Source organism: Neolamprologus multifasciatus, chromosome 20 (genome assembly GCF_963576455.1).
Source record: "Neolamprologus multifasciatus chromosome 20, fNeoMul1.2, whole genome shotgun sequence".
NCBI classification, from domain to species: Eukaryota; Metazoa; Chordata; class Actinopteri; order Cichliformes; family Cichlidae; genus Neolamprologus; species Neolamprologus multifasciatus.
The window spans coordinates 6,506,038-6,522,590 of record NC_140458.1 but is presented as its reverse complement, the minus strand read 5'-3'; the positions used below and the strand labels follow the sequence as shown (position 1 = coordinate 6,522,590).

Genomic DNA, 16,553 nt, shown 5'->3' with positions numbered 1-16,553 from the left:
TGCGTTACACGAGGGGGTGTGGGAGTAGAGGAGGCCGTTAAAGTCTCTCAAAAACAATATGCGAAGACGAAGAGAGGAGCCAAAGTCTGTGCAAACGCAAACATAAGCTCGCCCTTTCTCCATGTACCATGATGCGACCGCACCAAACAGAAGGCAGCACGAAGCATTCTTGAGATTCCTGGTGAAATTGTGCCGAAGGCTTACGGTTAAACGTTCGCCCAGCTCGGTCTCTGCCCACCTCATGGTGAAGAAGAGACTAGTGAACCGAGCGAGGCGTGATCGAGTGGTGGCTGAACTTGCTGAGAGTTTCATCTCAGACCAAATCTTTATCCTGCAACTGAGGTGTGCTGGGGTCACTGAGCAAAAAACCCTCCTCCCTGAGCAGCCTTGGTCCTCTCATAGGTTCTTTGGGACAGTAGGTTGGATTTCTCTGTTTAATCGAATACACTTGGAAGTTGATATGCATTTTTGTTTGCGAATAAAAGACAAAACACAAGTGCCAAAGCAATGAATGGATTAACTGGCGTGTTTATAATCTGCTAATATTAGCAGTCAGCCTAAGCAGCTTACAGTCTGTAGTAGGGTTTGAGTTTACGCTAAAGCCAAAGAGTGCATGTGGACATTACAGCAATATCTTTTTTTTTCAAATTTGTTATTATTGCATTTGTTTTATTTCATTGCATTTCACTTTGTCTTGCCAGTTCTTTGAATTGCACTACCCTGCATTCATTAATGTGCGACATATTTAATATTTACCTGACTGATTGGGGCAGCTAAAGGTTATAATGAATATTGTTAGTGTTTACAACTGGCAGATCCACTGTGTAGTATCTCCCTGCAGTATTAGCCACTTCTCCGTGTCATAAGAGTTTAATGTTAGACTATCCTGCAGGTCTTTAGTGGGTTTGGACAATGCCTACATACCCATCTGTACCCATACCTTTAACTATTCTAACAATTCCAAAATTCAGCTCTTAATTCTCATCATAACTGCGTGTTTTCTCATGCACTGTGGAGGAAAAAAAGTATCAAGAAGGTAAGCTAAGCAGCCAGACATGGTTTAGTTTGAATGATCTTATGCATTTCCATCTATACTCGCATCACCAGAGGCTAACGAGCTCTGCAGTGCAAAACAGGAACAGCACTGCTGTGAGATCAATTTCTGTGTGTGAGTCAGAGGTATACCAGATGGCAGAGTGACAGCCTGTGGCAGTGCAGTTGTGTAGGCTCCCATTGTGCTAATGGTAATATGGTAATGTGTTTTGCAAAAGATAGATATTAGCTGATATACTGGGTCAACCTGGAGATTCATACACAGTAAACACGTAGTGTGCTCTTTTTTTAACCCTAACCAGCGAGCCAGTGAAAAGGCTGCAACCAATGATTATACTTACCTTCAGTTAATCTCGTCTCCTTTATAAAAGTGTGGAAATTATAAATTCTCAGACTTTATTCATTTTGCTATTATTGGTCTGAACAGCAGTCCAGAATTATGAGGTGTTCAGTATATGATGTCACAGAAAGACTGACGTTTGCCTTGGCTTGTAGCAAGCGTCTACATTTGGTGGAGAAGTGAAGAGACTGTTGAAGTGTTGGGACATCCTATGCATAGATGCATCATTCTCATCACAGAGTAAGGACAGGCAGACTAGTGTGCATGATTAAATCTGGCCTCGGCTGCTTTGGGCTTATTTATGGGGCCGGTTTGGATACCTAATGTTTCTTTGCCTCGGGCATTGTCTCTCTGCGGTGAGCAGGCCGGCGGAGAGCTGCGCGGATGGGATGCACCCCTGTCTCTTTAGTGTGCGAGCTCATTGTCTGCTGTCACGTGTGTGCGTGTATGGTGTGTGCTCGTGTTTGCTTTTGGCTTAATCAGCAGTGCTGAGTTCAGAAATTCCAGTTCATCAGAGAGAGAAAGAGGGAGAGTCAGCAAGATATGAGCAAGTAGGAGAGAAGATGGAGGTTTGGCACATAATGGTGTGATTATACGATAAAAGGAAGGATGGTCATGAGGAAGAGGGCTAAGGAGAGGAGAGCTTAGCACTGAAATGCTATGTTGTGGGTCGAAATCAAGGCGAGAGAAAGCCATCCATAAAGCTGCATTCATGTGTTGTGTTTCTTTTGTTGTGGCAGATTTACTGTTGGCCACTTGCATTGTGTAAATTTCTGCACATTTCTTTATTAACATTTCAAATTTGGATAAAATCTGCGTCAACAGGATTTATGCAATGATTAGACTCCAGTTCTAGTTATCCTGGTTTATTTTCCTTCTTAACTTTTCCCAGGTCCTGTGTCGGCTCTTTGTGGAATTCTTTCCTTTGTTTCTTTTGACATGATTTACAGTTAAAAGTTCATCTGCTATAGTTTTTTAGGCCTGCTACTTCGTCTTTTCTCCCCCACTTGTCTAATTTCCTTTATTTCTAAGGACATGCTGCATGACATGGTAAGATATGACAGGTTTTTTGGCTAATAGCTCTTTGGAAATAACCTTGTTGGTGCAAAAATGCTATATTATATCTGACAAACTGCTTTATCTTTGGCATTTTTAATTAATTCAGCTAAATAAATGGGAACAAATGATACTTTTGCCACGTGCTGTACAATATAAGAATGTCTAGCTCCTTGTAAGCAAAATGTAAAGAAATTGTAGTTCTTTTCATTTATCTCTGCATGTAAACAAGCTAAATATAATTCGGTGTGTGTATATACTTAAATTTTTCTTCATGCTAGGAAGGGGAGACTTCCCTGTGTCTCTCTCCTTCCTTCCTTCCTTTCCTCCTGTGAGGTGCACGTATGCAGCACCACTGCACAATTAGCAGTTAGCGTTATACATGTGGATAGCGCTACATAAGTCACGAGTATTAAATTGTTTCCCTACACCGACCAACTTTATGTCTAGAAATTGAGAGTGAAGCCCTCACTGTCTCGCTGCTTTCACATATGTACATGGGGAAAACTCAAATAGCTGTCTTTAACCTGGCAGCACACACGTACAAGATGTGTGTCATGCTCGCTATACCATGGTAGAGTAGCCCGGGTTATTGTCGTGATGCCTACAAAGTGAATGTGTGTCCTTTGCCTAAACCAAATGTGCATCCAAAAGTGAGAATGTGACTCATGCAGATAGTTTGTTTTATGATAAATGTGATGAAAGATTACTTTTGGACAGTACACCAGCACACCTGATTTGCCTGGCTGTAGTTCATGTGTGAAAATGGTTTCAGTATGCTTATGGATGCTGACCACAAAAAATACAGTGGCCTTTTGTTTTTTGGATCTTTCTCATTGGTGGAGCTGGAAAATGTGGCCAAAAAAACCACTTCTGCAACTGGCACGGTTAAACCATGAAGAATACATTTACAGGCTGCAAAAACATCTTGAGTATGATGCTAAACTCTATGCAGAGGAAATGTTGTGTATAGACCCTTTCCCTTAAGTTGTGGTTGGACAACCAAGTTTATTTTTATTTACTGATTTATTTTTTAAACCATAACCAGTGTCTAAATGTTTAGGTCCACTTTGGATTTTGTGTTTACTGCTTCACCTCCCTGCAATGACATCTGAGATCACACCGATAAGCCAAGTAACATTTGTTTTGTGGACGACTGCAAACTCTCGCTGTGGTAGAAACTGCTCTTCCTCTTTGGGAAACTCTCCATAAAAGCTGGAGGCTCCCTCTGTAGCCTGCTGCTTGTAAACCCCGAGGGAAACATTAACCTGAGGTCCGCTGGCAGAGGCCACTGTCAGAGCTGAGAGCGCGTCTCGGCCTGCTCCCAGCACAGCAGACACACAGGAGAGGCCCGTTTTCTTCTTTTTTTCCCAGAAGGTGGTGGAAGCTTTACAAAACAGGCTAGGCCTCTGCTCTATCACTTTAAATGGCTTTAAGGGTAGTGAAGGTGTTTGGGTCACTCTTTCAACATCTAAACTGTTGTTTAGATTAGTTGTTTACTGTTGTTTACCGTCTAAACAAGTAATTTCAACAGTTTAGGTGTACTGGCATAACTTTTTACACACATTTGGTGTCCCCAGCAGGCCAATCTTCATGTCTCATTACCAGTGTTGGTCAAGTTACTCGAAAAAAGTACTTTTATTACTTCCCCAAAAAAGTAATCCCATTACTTTACTGATTACTTATTTTCAAAAGTAATTAATTACTTAGTTACTTTTTAAAAACACGATTTACAACCTGAATAGGCGATAAAGCGATAGATCTTTAAGCACGCTCATACTCTCTCCTGCACTCGATATATTATCCATTGTTGATCTGCACACAGCTGTTTTCATGAACGTCGCACTTGCTTACATCACTGTCATGAGACATTCTCGCAAAAAAATCACGGTTTTAGTAACTCAGTAACGCAGCGTTCCTACGGGAAAGTAACAGTAATCTAATTGCCGTTTTTGCAATAGTAATCCCTTACTTTACTCGTTACTTGAAAAAAAGTAATTGGATTACAGTAATGCGTTACTGCCCATCTCTGCTCATTACTGACACCCTGACTTTGTTTAGGGTTAAAATGGATGATTTTAGCTTTAGAGCATCTCAGCAGTGTTTTTAATAGAATATAATATGAATTTTTTGTACATATTTGTGTCAGATCTACATTAGATCTACATTAACTCTTTGCCCCTTAAACATGACATGTGAGGACCTCCCTTGTACCTTTAATAACAAGACAGCTTGGTATCTATCACAAATGACCATTAGAATAGGTTTGGGGGTTTTCCAAGGATATCCCTATCACTTTTTGTTCTGGAAGCAGGCCAGAAATATGACAGAAACTGCTGAGTTCCTATAAGAGAAACAAGGTTGACCCCTATTGGGCATCCAAGAGGGGAAAAAGTTGAGGCACATAGTGCATTTCTGGTAGGGACGTTTTGTTGCTCTGCTGAAAAAAAAAAAAAAAAATCACAAAAACCTATTACAATATATTAAAAACTGTTTTCTCACCAGATACTTATAAAAATTAAGTTTTTCTTATCAGGGCTTTGCGTGCTATATGTCAACTGAACATATAAATATGACCTATAGACATGAGCATTTTATCCTGAGGACCTTGGGACAGTCTCACCGAGCTGCTAACATGACTCTAAACCCCGAGTCCACTGTTGAGTAACTTGACTGTACACAGGTTGACCCTTCCCATCACAGCTGGGAAACCTCTGGCTCAGTGGCATGCACCAATTACAATGTTTTCCGTCTTCCTCACCAGCATCCTTTACCTGTGATTACAGCTGCAGCCAAGTGGATGACTCAAGGTGACTCGTTTCTGTCTGCGGGCTGTGAGCAGGGCCTTGTTTCTGTGATGACAAATTGGTGTTTTAAATTTGACCTTCAGTTCAGCCACTAAGTGACTTCATTTCCTAGCACCACTCCTCCTCTGTTTAATGTTATTTTATTGGTGCGAAAATAGCGACTAGATTATTAGTGAAAGTTTTACTAAAAAGTCCTGTCATGCGTGGAAACTGCAGATCCTTTGGAGCGAGGCTCCTTCTGTTTTACCCTCCTGGCTTTTACTTTCTCCTTTCTTCACATGTATTCTCTGCTTTTCCCATTAAACGGTCAGATAAATATTGGTGTGCTCAAGGCCTCTGTTATGATATTTTTATTGTGTGTGTACATGTAGGAGATGTAGATGTAAACACTGCCTTTTATCGTGCCCCCCCCCCACCCCGGTGTAGCGATAGCCAGCTAGTAAGTAGATGTTAGAAGTTTATTTGACAACAGTGATTTGTTATTGTGCAGCAGAGTGCTGCGAGCTTGCCCATGATGAGTGCACTTTCGTACAAAACCCAGATTGGGGCTTCCTCTCATTTGCTCCATTTTCTTCCTGTCTGTTCTTGTCATTTCTCTCTGATCTCCTCCCAAAAACACACCCCACCCTCTTCCCTCTGTTTACCTTCCCTTCATGAAATCTCTATAGCTGAAGTTCTCTTTTTCTTTTTTCTTTCTTCTTTCTTCCATTTTTTTTATCACGTGGCTTCTAGGTCTCTATTACTGTGTGTTTCTTGTGCTCGTAGTCGCTCCATCCTTATGTAAACACAGGCAGCGACTTTTAGTCTCGCTGTCTGCAGTACGTTTTTAAAACTTTACCAAGAAAGGTGTGTTAATGGACGTGCTGCTGGCTGGGTGGCTGGTTTGGTGTTTTTAGTGGTTCAGAGGGAAGTCAAACTGACCCGTGTGTTCTGTTTCAGATGAGAAGCCCGTCCAGGAGGACGATGGGGTGGTGTGCCAACATCCCGAGTGTCCTGAGCGGCGGAGGGCCTCTAAGGTAAGATCCTTAAGGCTTGAAAGTCTGTGCATGGACACATTTCACTTGCAGTGAGATGGTATAAAAATGATTATTGGTGTAAATCCGTTAACTAACTGGGGCAAAGTCTATGTGTGCAAGGACAGGCTGCAGGGAATGCAGTTTTTATACCCAATTGCAGCTCCTCCTGGTAAAGCATCATATTATTTATTCCTTACATACAGCAGTTAAATGATAATAACACAATTAAAATTATTTCAAGCAATTCAAGCGTAAAAATCCTGGTTTCCAGCGCGATGGAAGAAAAGATCCACACTACTGCCACATCATTCAACAGCCAGAGTCAGAAACAGTGATGGAAAATCATGTCCGCAGACACAAAAATTAATCAGGTTACTGTGAGACTATATTGAGGTGTTTTGGTTTAGCTAACAGTAGGCATCACAATTTGTTTGTAATGTTAGGTTTTTACAGTATTTTCATGAAGTCTAACAAGCTTACTATTATTTATTACCTTCAGCGTTATGCATCCATGTCACCTGGTTTTACACCCGTGTACATTTGTGAGTAAATTTAAAGTCATCAGCAGGTTGATGTTATATATAATGTGCTTATTAAATTTTTGTCTTGGAGTTTAATGAGGAAAAACCAAAAGGATGAAAGATACCAAAATGCCATATACCTGCATTATTTCTTATGTCCAGCAGGGGGCGAGTACTCTGGTTTCAAAAAGAAATAGTCAAAATTAGCCCTTGTTTCCTTAACTATGACCTCAGTAAACACTAAAGTTACTGGTTTCTTATCCCACTGCGTTCAACACAATTCTCATTTTAAAATGTGTGGTCCTATTAGAGTCAAAAAGGCCCAGATTTAACTTGTAATGAACACTATGGCCACATTTATGAAGGTATTTTGCTGTACATAGCTATTTATGTGCATTTTGGCCTTTCAATGAAAAGTGAATACTGAAGATTACTGAAGATGGCGTTTTGGAAAAACTCCTGTCGAGGTAAAGCTTTTTGAAAACTCCATATGTGGGTTTATATCTGCACAAAGAAAACAGACTTGAGACTGCGTACATGTAGCTGTAGCCTGGCATATCACTATCCTATGAATGTGGAGCAAGATGGCGACAATTGACTCTTTATTTACTGTATGGATTGTGCATGGAGTTGATGACTGAGCCTTACAGATGCTGGCAGGTGTACAGAGCAAAGGTAGCCATCCACTTGTGTTGATGTAGTTCTATAATAGACAGCTGGACAGGAGTGGTGCCAGGTCTTGCCAGTTCCATGCTACACTCACAGTAAAGGAAGTACTTGGGGCGGATGGATGAATCACCAAAAAGCCTGACTTGGACATAGAGACCGCTGTTTGCATTCCACTTCCTTCTGACAGTCAGATGGGTTTCTTTAAACCATAATGATAATGGTTTATTTTTTCTTCTAACCTTAACCAAGAAGCTATTATTTTAACCATGATGACGAAGGTCCTCTAACATTAACAAACCGGTAATTTTAACCACCACACGTTTCCCCATCTTTAACAAGTACTTATTTTAACTCAGACCATGAACATTCCTCAACCTGAAACAAATCATTTTTGCGCCTAACCTTAACCAAAGTTAACCTGGTGGGATTTTAATACAGATGTCAGAGAAGTAAAAGCTTTTGTGTGACATTCTGAGCGAAGCTACACGGGATGGGATTTGTAAGACATGTCCAATGTCTTAAACTACAAATTAAAAAACTTCGTAATGAAAAGGCACAAACCCTGACTAACTCCTCTTGGCCTGAGTGTTTGAATTTAATTAGATTTAGCCTGACAAAATGCTGTTGTGGTACATAACTGCGAAAGCCGAAGCAGAGTGGGAAATCTGCTTTTCTTCTTCTTTAGGTGTTAAAAGTGGCGTGAGTCTTGGGGCTCTGTGTCTGGCCACCAGACTGTGAAATGAATTATTCCTTTGAAGCCACTGGTTTCTGAAAATGGGAGTCTGGCCAGAAGACCAAGGGAAACCGCCATAGTGTCTGGCTGGTCACTCGGTGACTCTGGTTTGTTTTGGTTTGTCTGCTCTGCCCTGACGTCTCCCTCCTGCCGCTAAAGCTGGGCATTAGACAGATTTCCTATTGAAATGAGATGTTGTCTCCTACTGTCCTCTCTGTGGAAACAATGGAAAAGGAAGATGACACGGAGAAAAGATTTTGAATTCAGGCAAGCCTCTGGAGAGAGAGAGAGAGACGAGTTATATATAGTTTTTCTCCATGGCAACTGAGAATAATGAAGTGGGGGAAAGAAGAAAGATACAAAGTGCTTAACCTGAACTATTCACACTGTCTCTTTCCTTTCTCCCCACATAAGTCTCCAAAATCCACTTTTCCTTAAAGACAAAATCACTTCAGACTGTCTGGCCCCTCTTGCATGACAAAGTCTGTCCTGTTTTTAGGATTTGTGTGCCGAGTTGTAAATGAGGCAGGAGCCTTTCTCCTTGGTCAGGGTCAGGCTTGACGTTATTATGTAAGGAGATTATAGAAGGGCTTGTATCCCAGTGCGGACTGGGACAGACGGGAGGAGAGCAAGGCTGACTGCAGATACAAGGTGTACAGTCTTTTTAGGTAACACAGAGGCTTTTATTTACATTGTTTCAAACAGTTATCACCTTCTTCAGATAGCTAAGCTCCATTAAACATTTAGATGTTACTAAACTTCTTCATATAAACTTACACAAATAATTGAATTATTTTTATTTTCAAGTGATGGACTAAAAAATGAATCCAACACAAGTGCTCACACTGCAGTTCCTCCGATGCTCATCTCCAAAAGCAAATCAAACCTGTGTAGTTACAGCCTAGAATATATTTTGTTGTTTCTATGCTGACTAGCAGCTAATAGATTTTTTTTTTTTTTTAATAGCACAGACTGTTAAATGGTTTCCAGTTGCTCTCTGCTTTGTCACTTTAGGTTAACTAATTTGATTTGCAGGACCTTTTGACCATGTTTGTTTGTAGTCTTTGTGACTTTGAGTCCTTTTAATACAGCAGTTAAAAAAATATGGCTTGCTGTGCAGTTAATTGTGCAAACAGACCAATGAAATTTGAAATCACTGAATCTATAATCTGATGGGTTTTTTGTTTTAATTTTTTTTCTTTTCTTTTCTTTTTTTTGAAGATGAATTAAAGTTTTATTTTTTTGTGTTAATTTGGTATTTTGCTTATTAGTGTCTCAGCTGACTGCAGGTTTCACCAATCTTATAAACAGTACATTGCACAATGACTGAAACTAGCACCACTGAATATACAATGGGCTGGGAGGTCAGTTCCTTGATCATTAATATGCAAATTCTCATGACCATTGATCAACCACTACTGATCAAGGCCCATTGATCAAAGACCACAGCCTCATCAGAGGAACGCTGGTTTGAGCGTGGAGTCAAGGAGGCCATTTACGTGAAAAGGGAAAGACCATTTCTGAATCGAGGAATCGAAAAGGGTACATCTTTTATCATCTTTCAGTAATGCTGTGATTGCAGCCATTCCCCAACTCTCTGTGAATGGTACTTATGGCCATTGATCAGCGGTCTTTGATCAATGGACCTTGATCAGTAGTGGTGGATCAATGAGAATTTGCATATTAATTATCAACTGACCTCCCAGCCCATTGTTGCTTCAGTGGTGCTAGTTTCAGTCATTGCACAATGTACTGTTTATAAGATTGGGGAAACCTGCAGTCAGCTGAGACTGAAGCGATCACTTGGATGAGTGACAAAATGTTTTTCCCACTGAAAGCGCTTCATCCAGATCAACAGAATCAACCTTTTGGGATTTACTTACCTGGATGATTGAGCATGCATCAAGACACTTTGCTTTGAGGGGTTTTTGAAGTCTGTACAGTGTATACAGTACTACACCCATATTAACTCCTGTTTGTGAATAAAGCAGAGATAAACTCTACAGTCAATAAGTGAACTTGAATTGTATTTCTGTTTTACTGCTAATATGTAATAATTCCACTTTCAAAGTGTAAATCAAAGAAAAAAAAATCAAAGAAAAAAGGTCAAAAATTTAACTGATATTTGAAAGATTGCTCAATTTCTCTCTATGGGTGTATTAACAAGAGTTCATTATATTGAAAGACTTAAATGTGCTTAAGGGAAAAAATGGAAGAAACTACCAAAGTCCGAAGAAATGCGTTGCATCTGTTTGATTCAATCTTGTACCATCATAAAAACAGCTTTTGTAAATATATAGTACTCTATATACTAGACACATTAAAATTAAGCCAATAAAAGCCACCTGTTGGCTGTATGATGAGTAGCAAGTGAATGGTTTCAATTGAAAGACATTCATTGAAAATATTGTTTTAAGTGAGTCACTGGTGTTATTCTTGCACCTCGATCCTACGCTGTCTGTTTCTGCTCTAGTGAGGAGCGGATAACCCAAGATGTCACAATTCCTAACGTTTCTGGTAAATGTATACTTTAACTTAAGAACAATGAGGGTGAGTCATTTTACATTTTGTGGTTTCCAGATCATGAAAAATCATTTTTGTTGTACTGGAAGATGTTGTGATATTATTCATGCTCACAGCTGTTGCTCAATAGTAGAACTTGTATTGTCTGTAACAAGCTTTAAGCAGCAGGGGGCATTTCATGGCCGCCCTGACCTCCAGATCTGCTGCTGCTTATTCTCCTCCAAAGCTCAGTCTGACTAGCAAGAGCCACATTTCTCAGAAGAATTTGAGCATAAATATATCCCTCGACTTTTACCCACTCCACCCACGAAACCGATTTAGACACATCAAAGAAAGCCGTTTTTACTAAATAAAAAAAACACATTAAACTTTTATATTTCACTTTAAGAGTTTTTGAAATGACTCCCAATCATCTCTTTGATATGTCGGCAGCTTGGCAACGGGCTACACTGCAGGCGCAAATGCGCAGAGAGAGAAAGCGAGTCTTGGACTTGTAATGCTCTTTTTCAGCGGTTTTATTCCCAGGCAGGCTTGCCTTTAGTCTCCTCCTGCTATATATCAGCTCCCTGGCGAGGCTGTGTCACTTTTAGTCGCAGCATGACTGGCTGGGACTTGAATGAGTCCACCTGGGCCATAATTTACTGGAATCACACCAGGTGTCACCCTGTACTTGTGCTGCTGTAGCTCAGCCGTGCCACCACGTTGAAAAGCAGAGCTCCTAAAGGTTTCGAAAAGGATTTTAAATGGACCAACACATGTGTTTCCACGGGGTTTTTGCTGGTGTATTTGGATACTTTTGGTTTCCTTAAGTCAGAGGGATTTGAAATCCGTCTGCAGGTGTCTGTCTGAAAGATAATGTTACAGAGTGGGTTCTCAATTGAGGTGGTGGGATATGGTAGTGCGTGCTGGTTAGCGCTCCCTGCTAGTCTGGGCTTGCTTGCTGGATTGAGGTACAGACTGAGAGGAGTTTATTGTCCCCCTCCTCCTTCGCTTCTATCCCACCGGTCCCCTTTATTTCCCTCCCTCCCTCCCTCCTTCAGGATTGACATGACCAGACAAGATGACTCGCAAGGCGTGGGTTGCTTTGCCAACGGGCCCCTCCCAGTCCAAACAGCTGGAGGCACAGGGATAATGTGTAGAAAGTGGAAATTGACAGAAGCACAAAGGATGAGGAAATGTTTAAGTCAGCTGGATCCCCCTCGGTTTCTGTACGTGCATTGTGTGAACTTTCACCTTCTCTCTGTACCCTTGTGTCTCCAGCTACTCTCTTCCAAATAGTTGCTTTTTAATGTGCTCCAGGTTTGGACAGATCCGGGTAAACGGCATCATTTTTTTTAAGCAGCTAGGACAGGAAATAATTCTCAGCAAGATCGAAACTAAAGTGTGCTTTTATTTATTGTTGAATAGAAGTAGAAGTGAGTTTATATGACTGCTCCCTTGGAAGGCTTCTGTAACAGGGATTTTGATCTCAATGGGACTTGTTAGTTAAACCAAATATTAGGAAAAGTGGCAGTAGATTTGCTGATAACGTCTAGACGTAAAAAGATGATATAGGAACCTTATTGAAATAATTACACGAAACTAACATCAGTGCTGTATTTTTACCCTGTTTTTCATCATTTTAGAGAGACTGGAAACTCTCATAGTTGCATTAATTTGTTGCACCTTCTTCTTCTTGACTTGTTAATGCCTCCAGCTGGAGAACTGGCACCAACAGCTTTTTTTTTCTATTTCTATAAACCTAATATCTGAATAACGTCAATGTAATATCCATTTTTCTTTAGTCAGTTTAATGTGCACACAGTTAAAGTTGCTCTGTATTTGGACATGTGGACTACATCTCATTTAATCACTCATGTTTCTGCCTGGCTTCCATTTTTATAAAAAAATTTCTCTTTTCCCTCTTTTGTTCCCGCTCTTTTATGTTTTATGAGCAATCCTTTGCTTATGTTTAATGGTAATTAATTTTTATTAGTCACAATCTTATGCGATATACTTAGACAGAATCACCTTGTTACTAGCAGCTGACTCATTCAGTCTGTTTTTCCTTTTAGCGGCTATCAGTTCATTTTGTCACGACTGTTTCTTCCTTTATAAGCACAGACACAGTGGATCTTCAGATTTGACCTTGCTTTCTGTTCCACTGAACTGCTCAGTTGAAAAGTCACACTTAACCGACACTGACAGGGACCTGCCGAGGCTGCTAAGTAAACACGTTCATTTGGCTGGATGCCTGCTTTCCGTATCTTTGAGGGGGATCTAGGGTGAAGGGTATTAGGCATTATTTCCTGGTAGAAATGGCTTCGGTTCTAGGTGTCATAAGCCCCTTTCAGACATACCCTCCTTTCATTAATCTCAGTGTGTCAGCTGTATGAATGAGCAGTCTTGTTCTTGTTGGAAGAGGCACAACTGCAGTCTTGCTATGGGACCGTAATGTTTGCTTTCAGTAAAGGACAAGTCTGAACTACATATAGTAACATTACCAAACAGGCACATCCGCCCACATGCATCTTTGTGAGTTGTTTAATTCACTAGAAGACGTGTTGAACAGCAGTGTGTATATAATGACATTTTTTTTTTAAAAAGTATCTCGAAACACTGAAAACAAACACCTGAGGCAAACCAATGAAGAAAGACGAAAAAGAGAAGCAAACAAAGTTAATACTCCAAGAGAGTCACTCTTTGTGACATTAATGAAAGAACCAAGCTAAATAAAGCGGGTACTGACAATAACTGTGGCCATAAAGGCAATAAATCTTCTGCTCATAACTTAAAAGAAACCTACGGTATGTCTAAATAACAGGACACCATCGTATGATTAGTGAAGCCAGCAGCATTACATACCCAACATCTGAAAAAGGCAGCATATTTTCTCTAACAACTCACCACTTGCCTAATTTCTCTTGAATCTTCAGCCTGGGAGGATTCACAACTTTTTCTGAAAGCTCATTCAGCATGCATGGACTCTAAAACAGCTGTTCTACATTCATACTATCCACTTCTTCTGCTCATTTTTCTGGTTTCATTGGGTCTTTTAGGAATTTCCAGTTAATGTTAGAAAATGTCCTAATGGGGAAAAATGGCTGTGTATATTTATCAGTTTTTCCTTTGCCTTTTTTCATGTCATGCAGCTTCTTCCAGTATCTTCAATAGAGAGCTGCTGATTGTGATTTATCTCTGGACACAACATACATTATGTTCATCAATAATCTTCACAGCTTGTATTGTAATTTAGACATTAAAGTCTTGAAAAAGATGTCAAAGGATGTGACCTCAGATATATAAACGTTAGGTTCTTGGAAAGTTTACTCTATGAAGCAATGAGAGACCATTGATGGAAATGGTGGTCTAAAATGCTTTGGTTATTCCAGAGTGAATTGAACATTACAGGAGCTGCCTAATGTTGCCTAATTACATTTCAATATGAAGCTTAGTACTGGAAAACTATGGTCGTAATTAGCTTTTTAGTCCATGCTTTACATTCAGAGATGAATACACTGATGCTGTTCAGAATCACTATACTTCTACTTTTTTACTGCTAAAGCAATTTTCATGTAGTAAACAAACTTATTGTTAATAAAGATTGTGATGTAGTTGGTAAAAATCAACTTTTACTAGACGACCTTATTAGCTAATGCTATAAACTCACCAAATTCACACAGCTTGGCTAAGCTACACTTAGGTGACTAACAATCTTAGCTAGCTCTCTCAGACTAATTAGTGGTAATTGGCTCTCCAAATTACTTCATCGACTAGTGTGGCCCACTCAAACAGTACTGATTTTTACCACCCATAAATTATGCTGTGCTGCAATGCAAAGGTTTCTTAATCACAATTGCTTACTGAAATACTAGTCGAGGCTTGGCTACGCAGTGTGTAGCTAATGCTGCCTGCTTACATCATTCGTGATGTACATTTACATACAATAGTGTCATGCAACAGGGCACTTGTTGATATGTGCGGTTTACTGGGTGTTACTGAGAACTCTAAAAAGCTCAAATTATGGAGGATAATAATTAATGTCATGGTGCAATGGGATGAGTAGTAAGGATAATGTAGCACCTTGTACTTTTGCAGCCTTAAAGGCATCATGTCTAAAACCCCCTAAATTTTATTAAATTAAATGTCCTGAACTTATTTATCCATCTATTTTATTCCATGTATCCATTTCCGTTTGGACTGGGTGGTCTGGAGCCTATCCCAGCTGTCATAGGCTTAGAGACAGGGACACCCTGGACAGGTTGCCAGTGTAACACAATGCTAACCCAGAGAAAGGCGTTAATCTAACCCCATTCATCTCTTTGGACTGTATGAGTACCTGGAGAGGACCCACGTAGATATGACAAGAACCTAGAATTCCACAAAGAAAAGCCACTGACTGGAGCTTATTGGTGAGAAATAGCAACCCTGCAACATCTAAGCTTTTTTGCATTATTTTGTCAAAATAACTGAACCTTTAACTTCTTACCACGTTCTTCTAGTCCAGCGGTCCCCAACATTTTTTGCACCACGGACTGGTTTGTCCGACAATATTTCTGCAGACCAGCCTTTAAGGTGTCGTGGATAAATACAACAAAGAAAACCAGTACTGGTACAAAAAATACTTATTCATAACAGACAGGAAAAGACCCAGGGAAACCAAGTTAACGATAAAAATGATTTAAAAAAACTAACGATAAAAACCCTGAAAACCATAAATTTCACACCGCAGCCACAGATCGGTACTGGTCCATGGGTTGGGGACCGCTGAGCTACAGTTTAACACTGTGCCAACATCACGCTGTAGTATTTGCAGATTCAGTTTTAAGGAACTTGAACTTAAGAATATAGGTATTTATTGCATATACTCTCTATATAACTGTAAAAAAAATGGAAACATCTGACAGTTCAAACCAGAGATTTGGTGTGCTATCCAGTAAAGTCTCGGTTATAAGAACGGTCTGGATTAAACTGTCTGGCCCTCTCTTGCATTAAAACGTTTTGTTTTGATTCACTGTTAATCATCTTTGTTAGGATCCTGTTTGTTGTATGATTGACCAGTCTGCTTGAAGTCATTAAACCCAACACAACAATAAGGAAAAAGTGTGGAAAGCTTTAGTGAAATAATAACTTTGTTTAATTCGCAGTTTTGGTGCAGCAGTTGGCTTTTGGATGTGAACACTATTACTTTAAGTAGTCTTGGAAATGATTTTGCTACCTTGAGAAAGACTGAAATCATAATCTTTGTTGCTTCAGAGTAATCTTTTGTGTTACGTTGCACGCCACGCTTATCCTGTTAAACACAATAATATCTTCTGTGTTTTGGGTTATTACTCAAAAGTGATATTCCCATAATTATGTGGACATTTCTCTCCAATGGCGTAACACTGTTGCGTGGATCCTGCCACGGTGCAAGCTACAACAGCTCCGTCTTCTTCAAACAGACACGCAGCCTACATCTAAAAGGCAATCAGCAGATCTTTTGCCTGTGTCTACTTTCCAGAGAAAGACTCTGATGCTGTCTTTATCATCAGACCCTTGTCACCTACCACTGAATGATTGTAGCTAATTCCAGAGAAATGGAAGACCACCGTCACAACTGTTGCATTGTCTTCTTTACTTGGAACTTGTAAAGTAGTTGTTTGGTTTTTTTTGTTTTTTTTTACACTTTAATTTTTACTTGTTTTGACAAGTAATGAAAGTGCGATTTTGCACGTCCACTAGTGCCATTTGCATCACTGTTTGTTAACATGCTTTTTTTTTTGTAATCTGTCTCTTATTCATGATGTCAGCTTTCCAAATAAATGGCAAATCATGTTTGGTTTGTGTCAGTCTATGTTCCTACCCTCACCTTTG

General features: G+C 39.9%; 1 protein-coding gene across 3 annotated transcripts in view; it reads left to right on the top strand.

Moving 5' to 3' along the window:
- Positions 1 to 16,553, top strand: part of plekhg5b (pleckstrin homology domain containing, family G (with RhoGef domain) member 5b) — an 81,260-nt gene that overhangs the window by 21,385 nt on the left and 43,322 nt on the right. For all 3 annotated transcript variants that reach the window (XM_085144954.1, XM_085144953.1, XM_085144955.1), the window contains exon 2: positions 6,196 to 6,272. In XM_085144954.1, the coding sequence (XP_085001080.1) occupies positions 6,196 to 6,272 (77 nt within the window). The remainder of the gene's footprint in view (positions 1 to 6,195; positions 6,273 to 16,553) is intronic.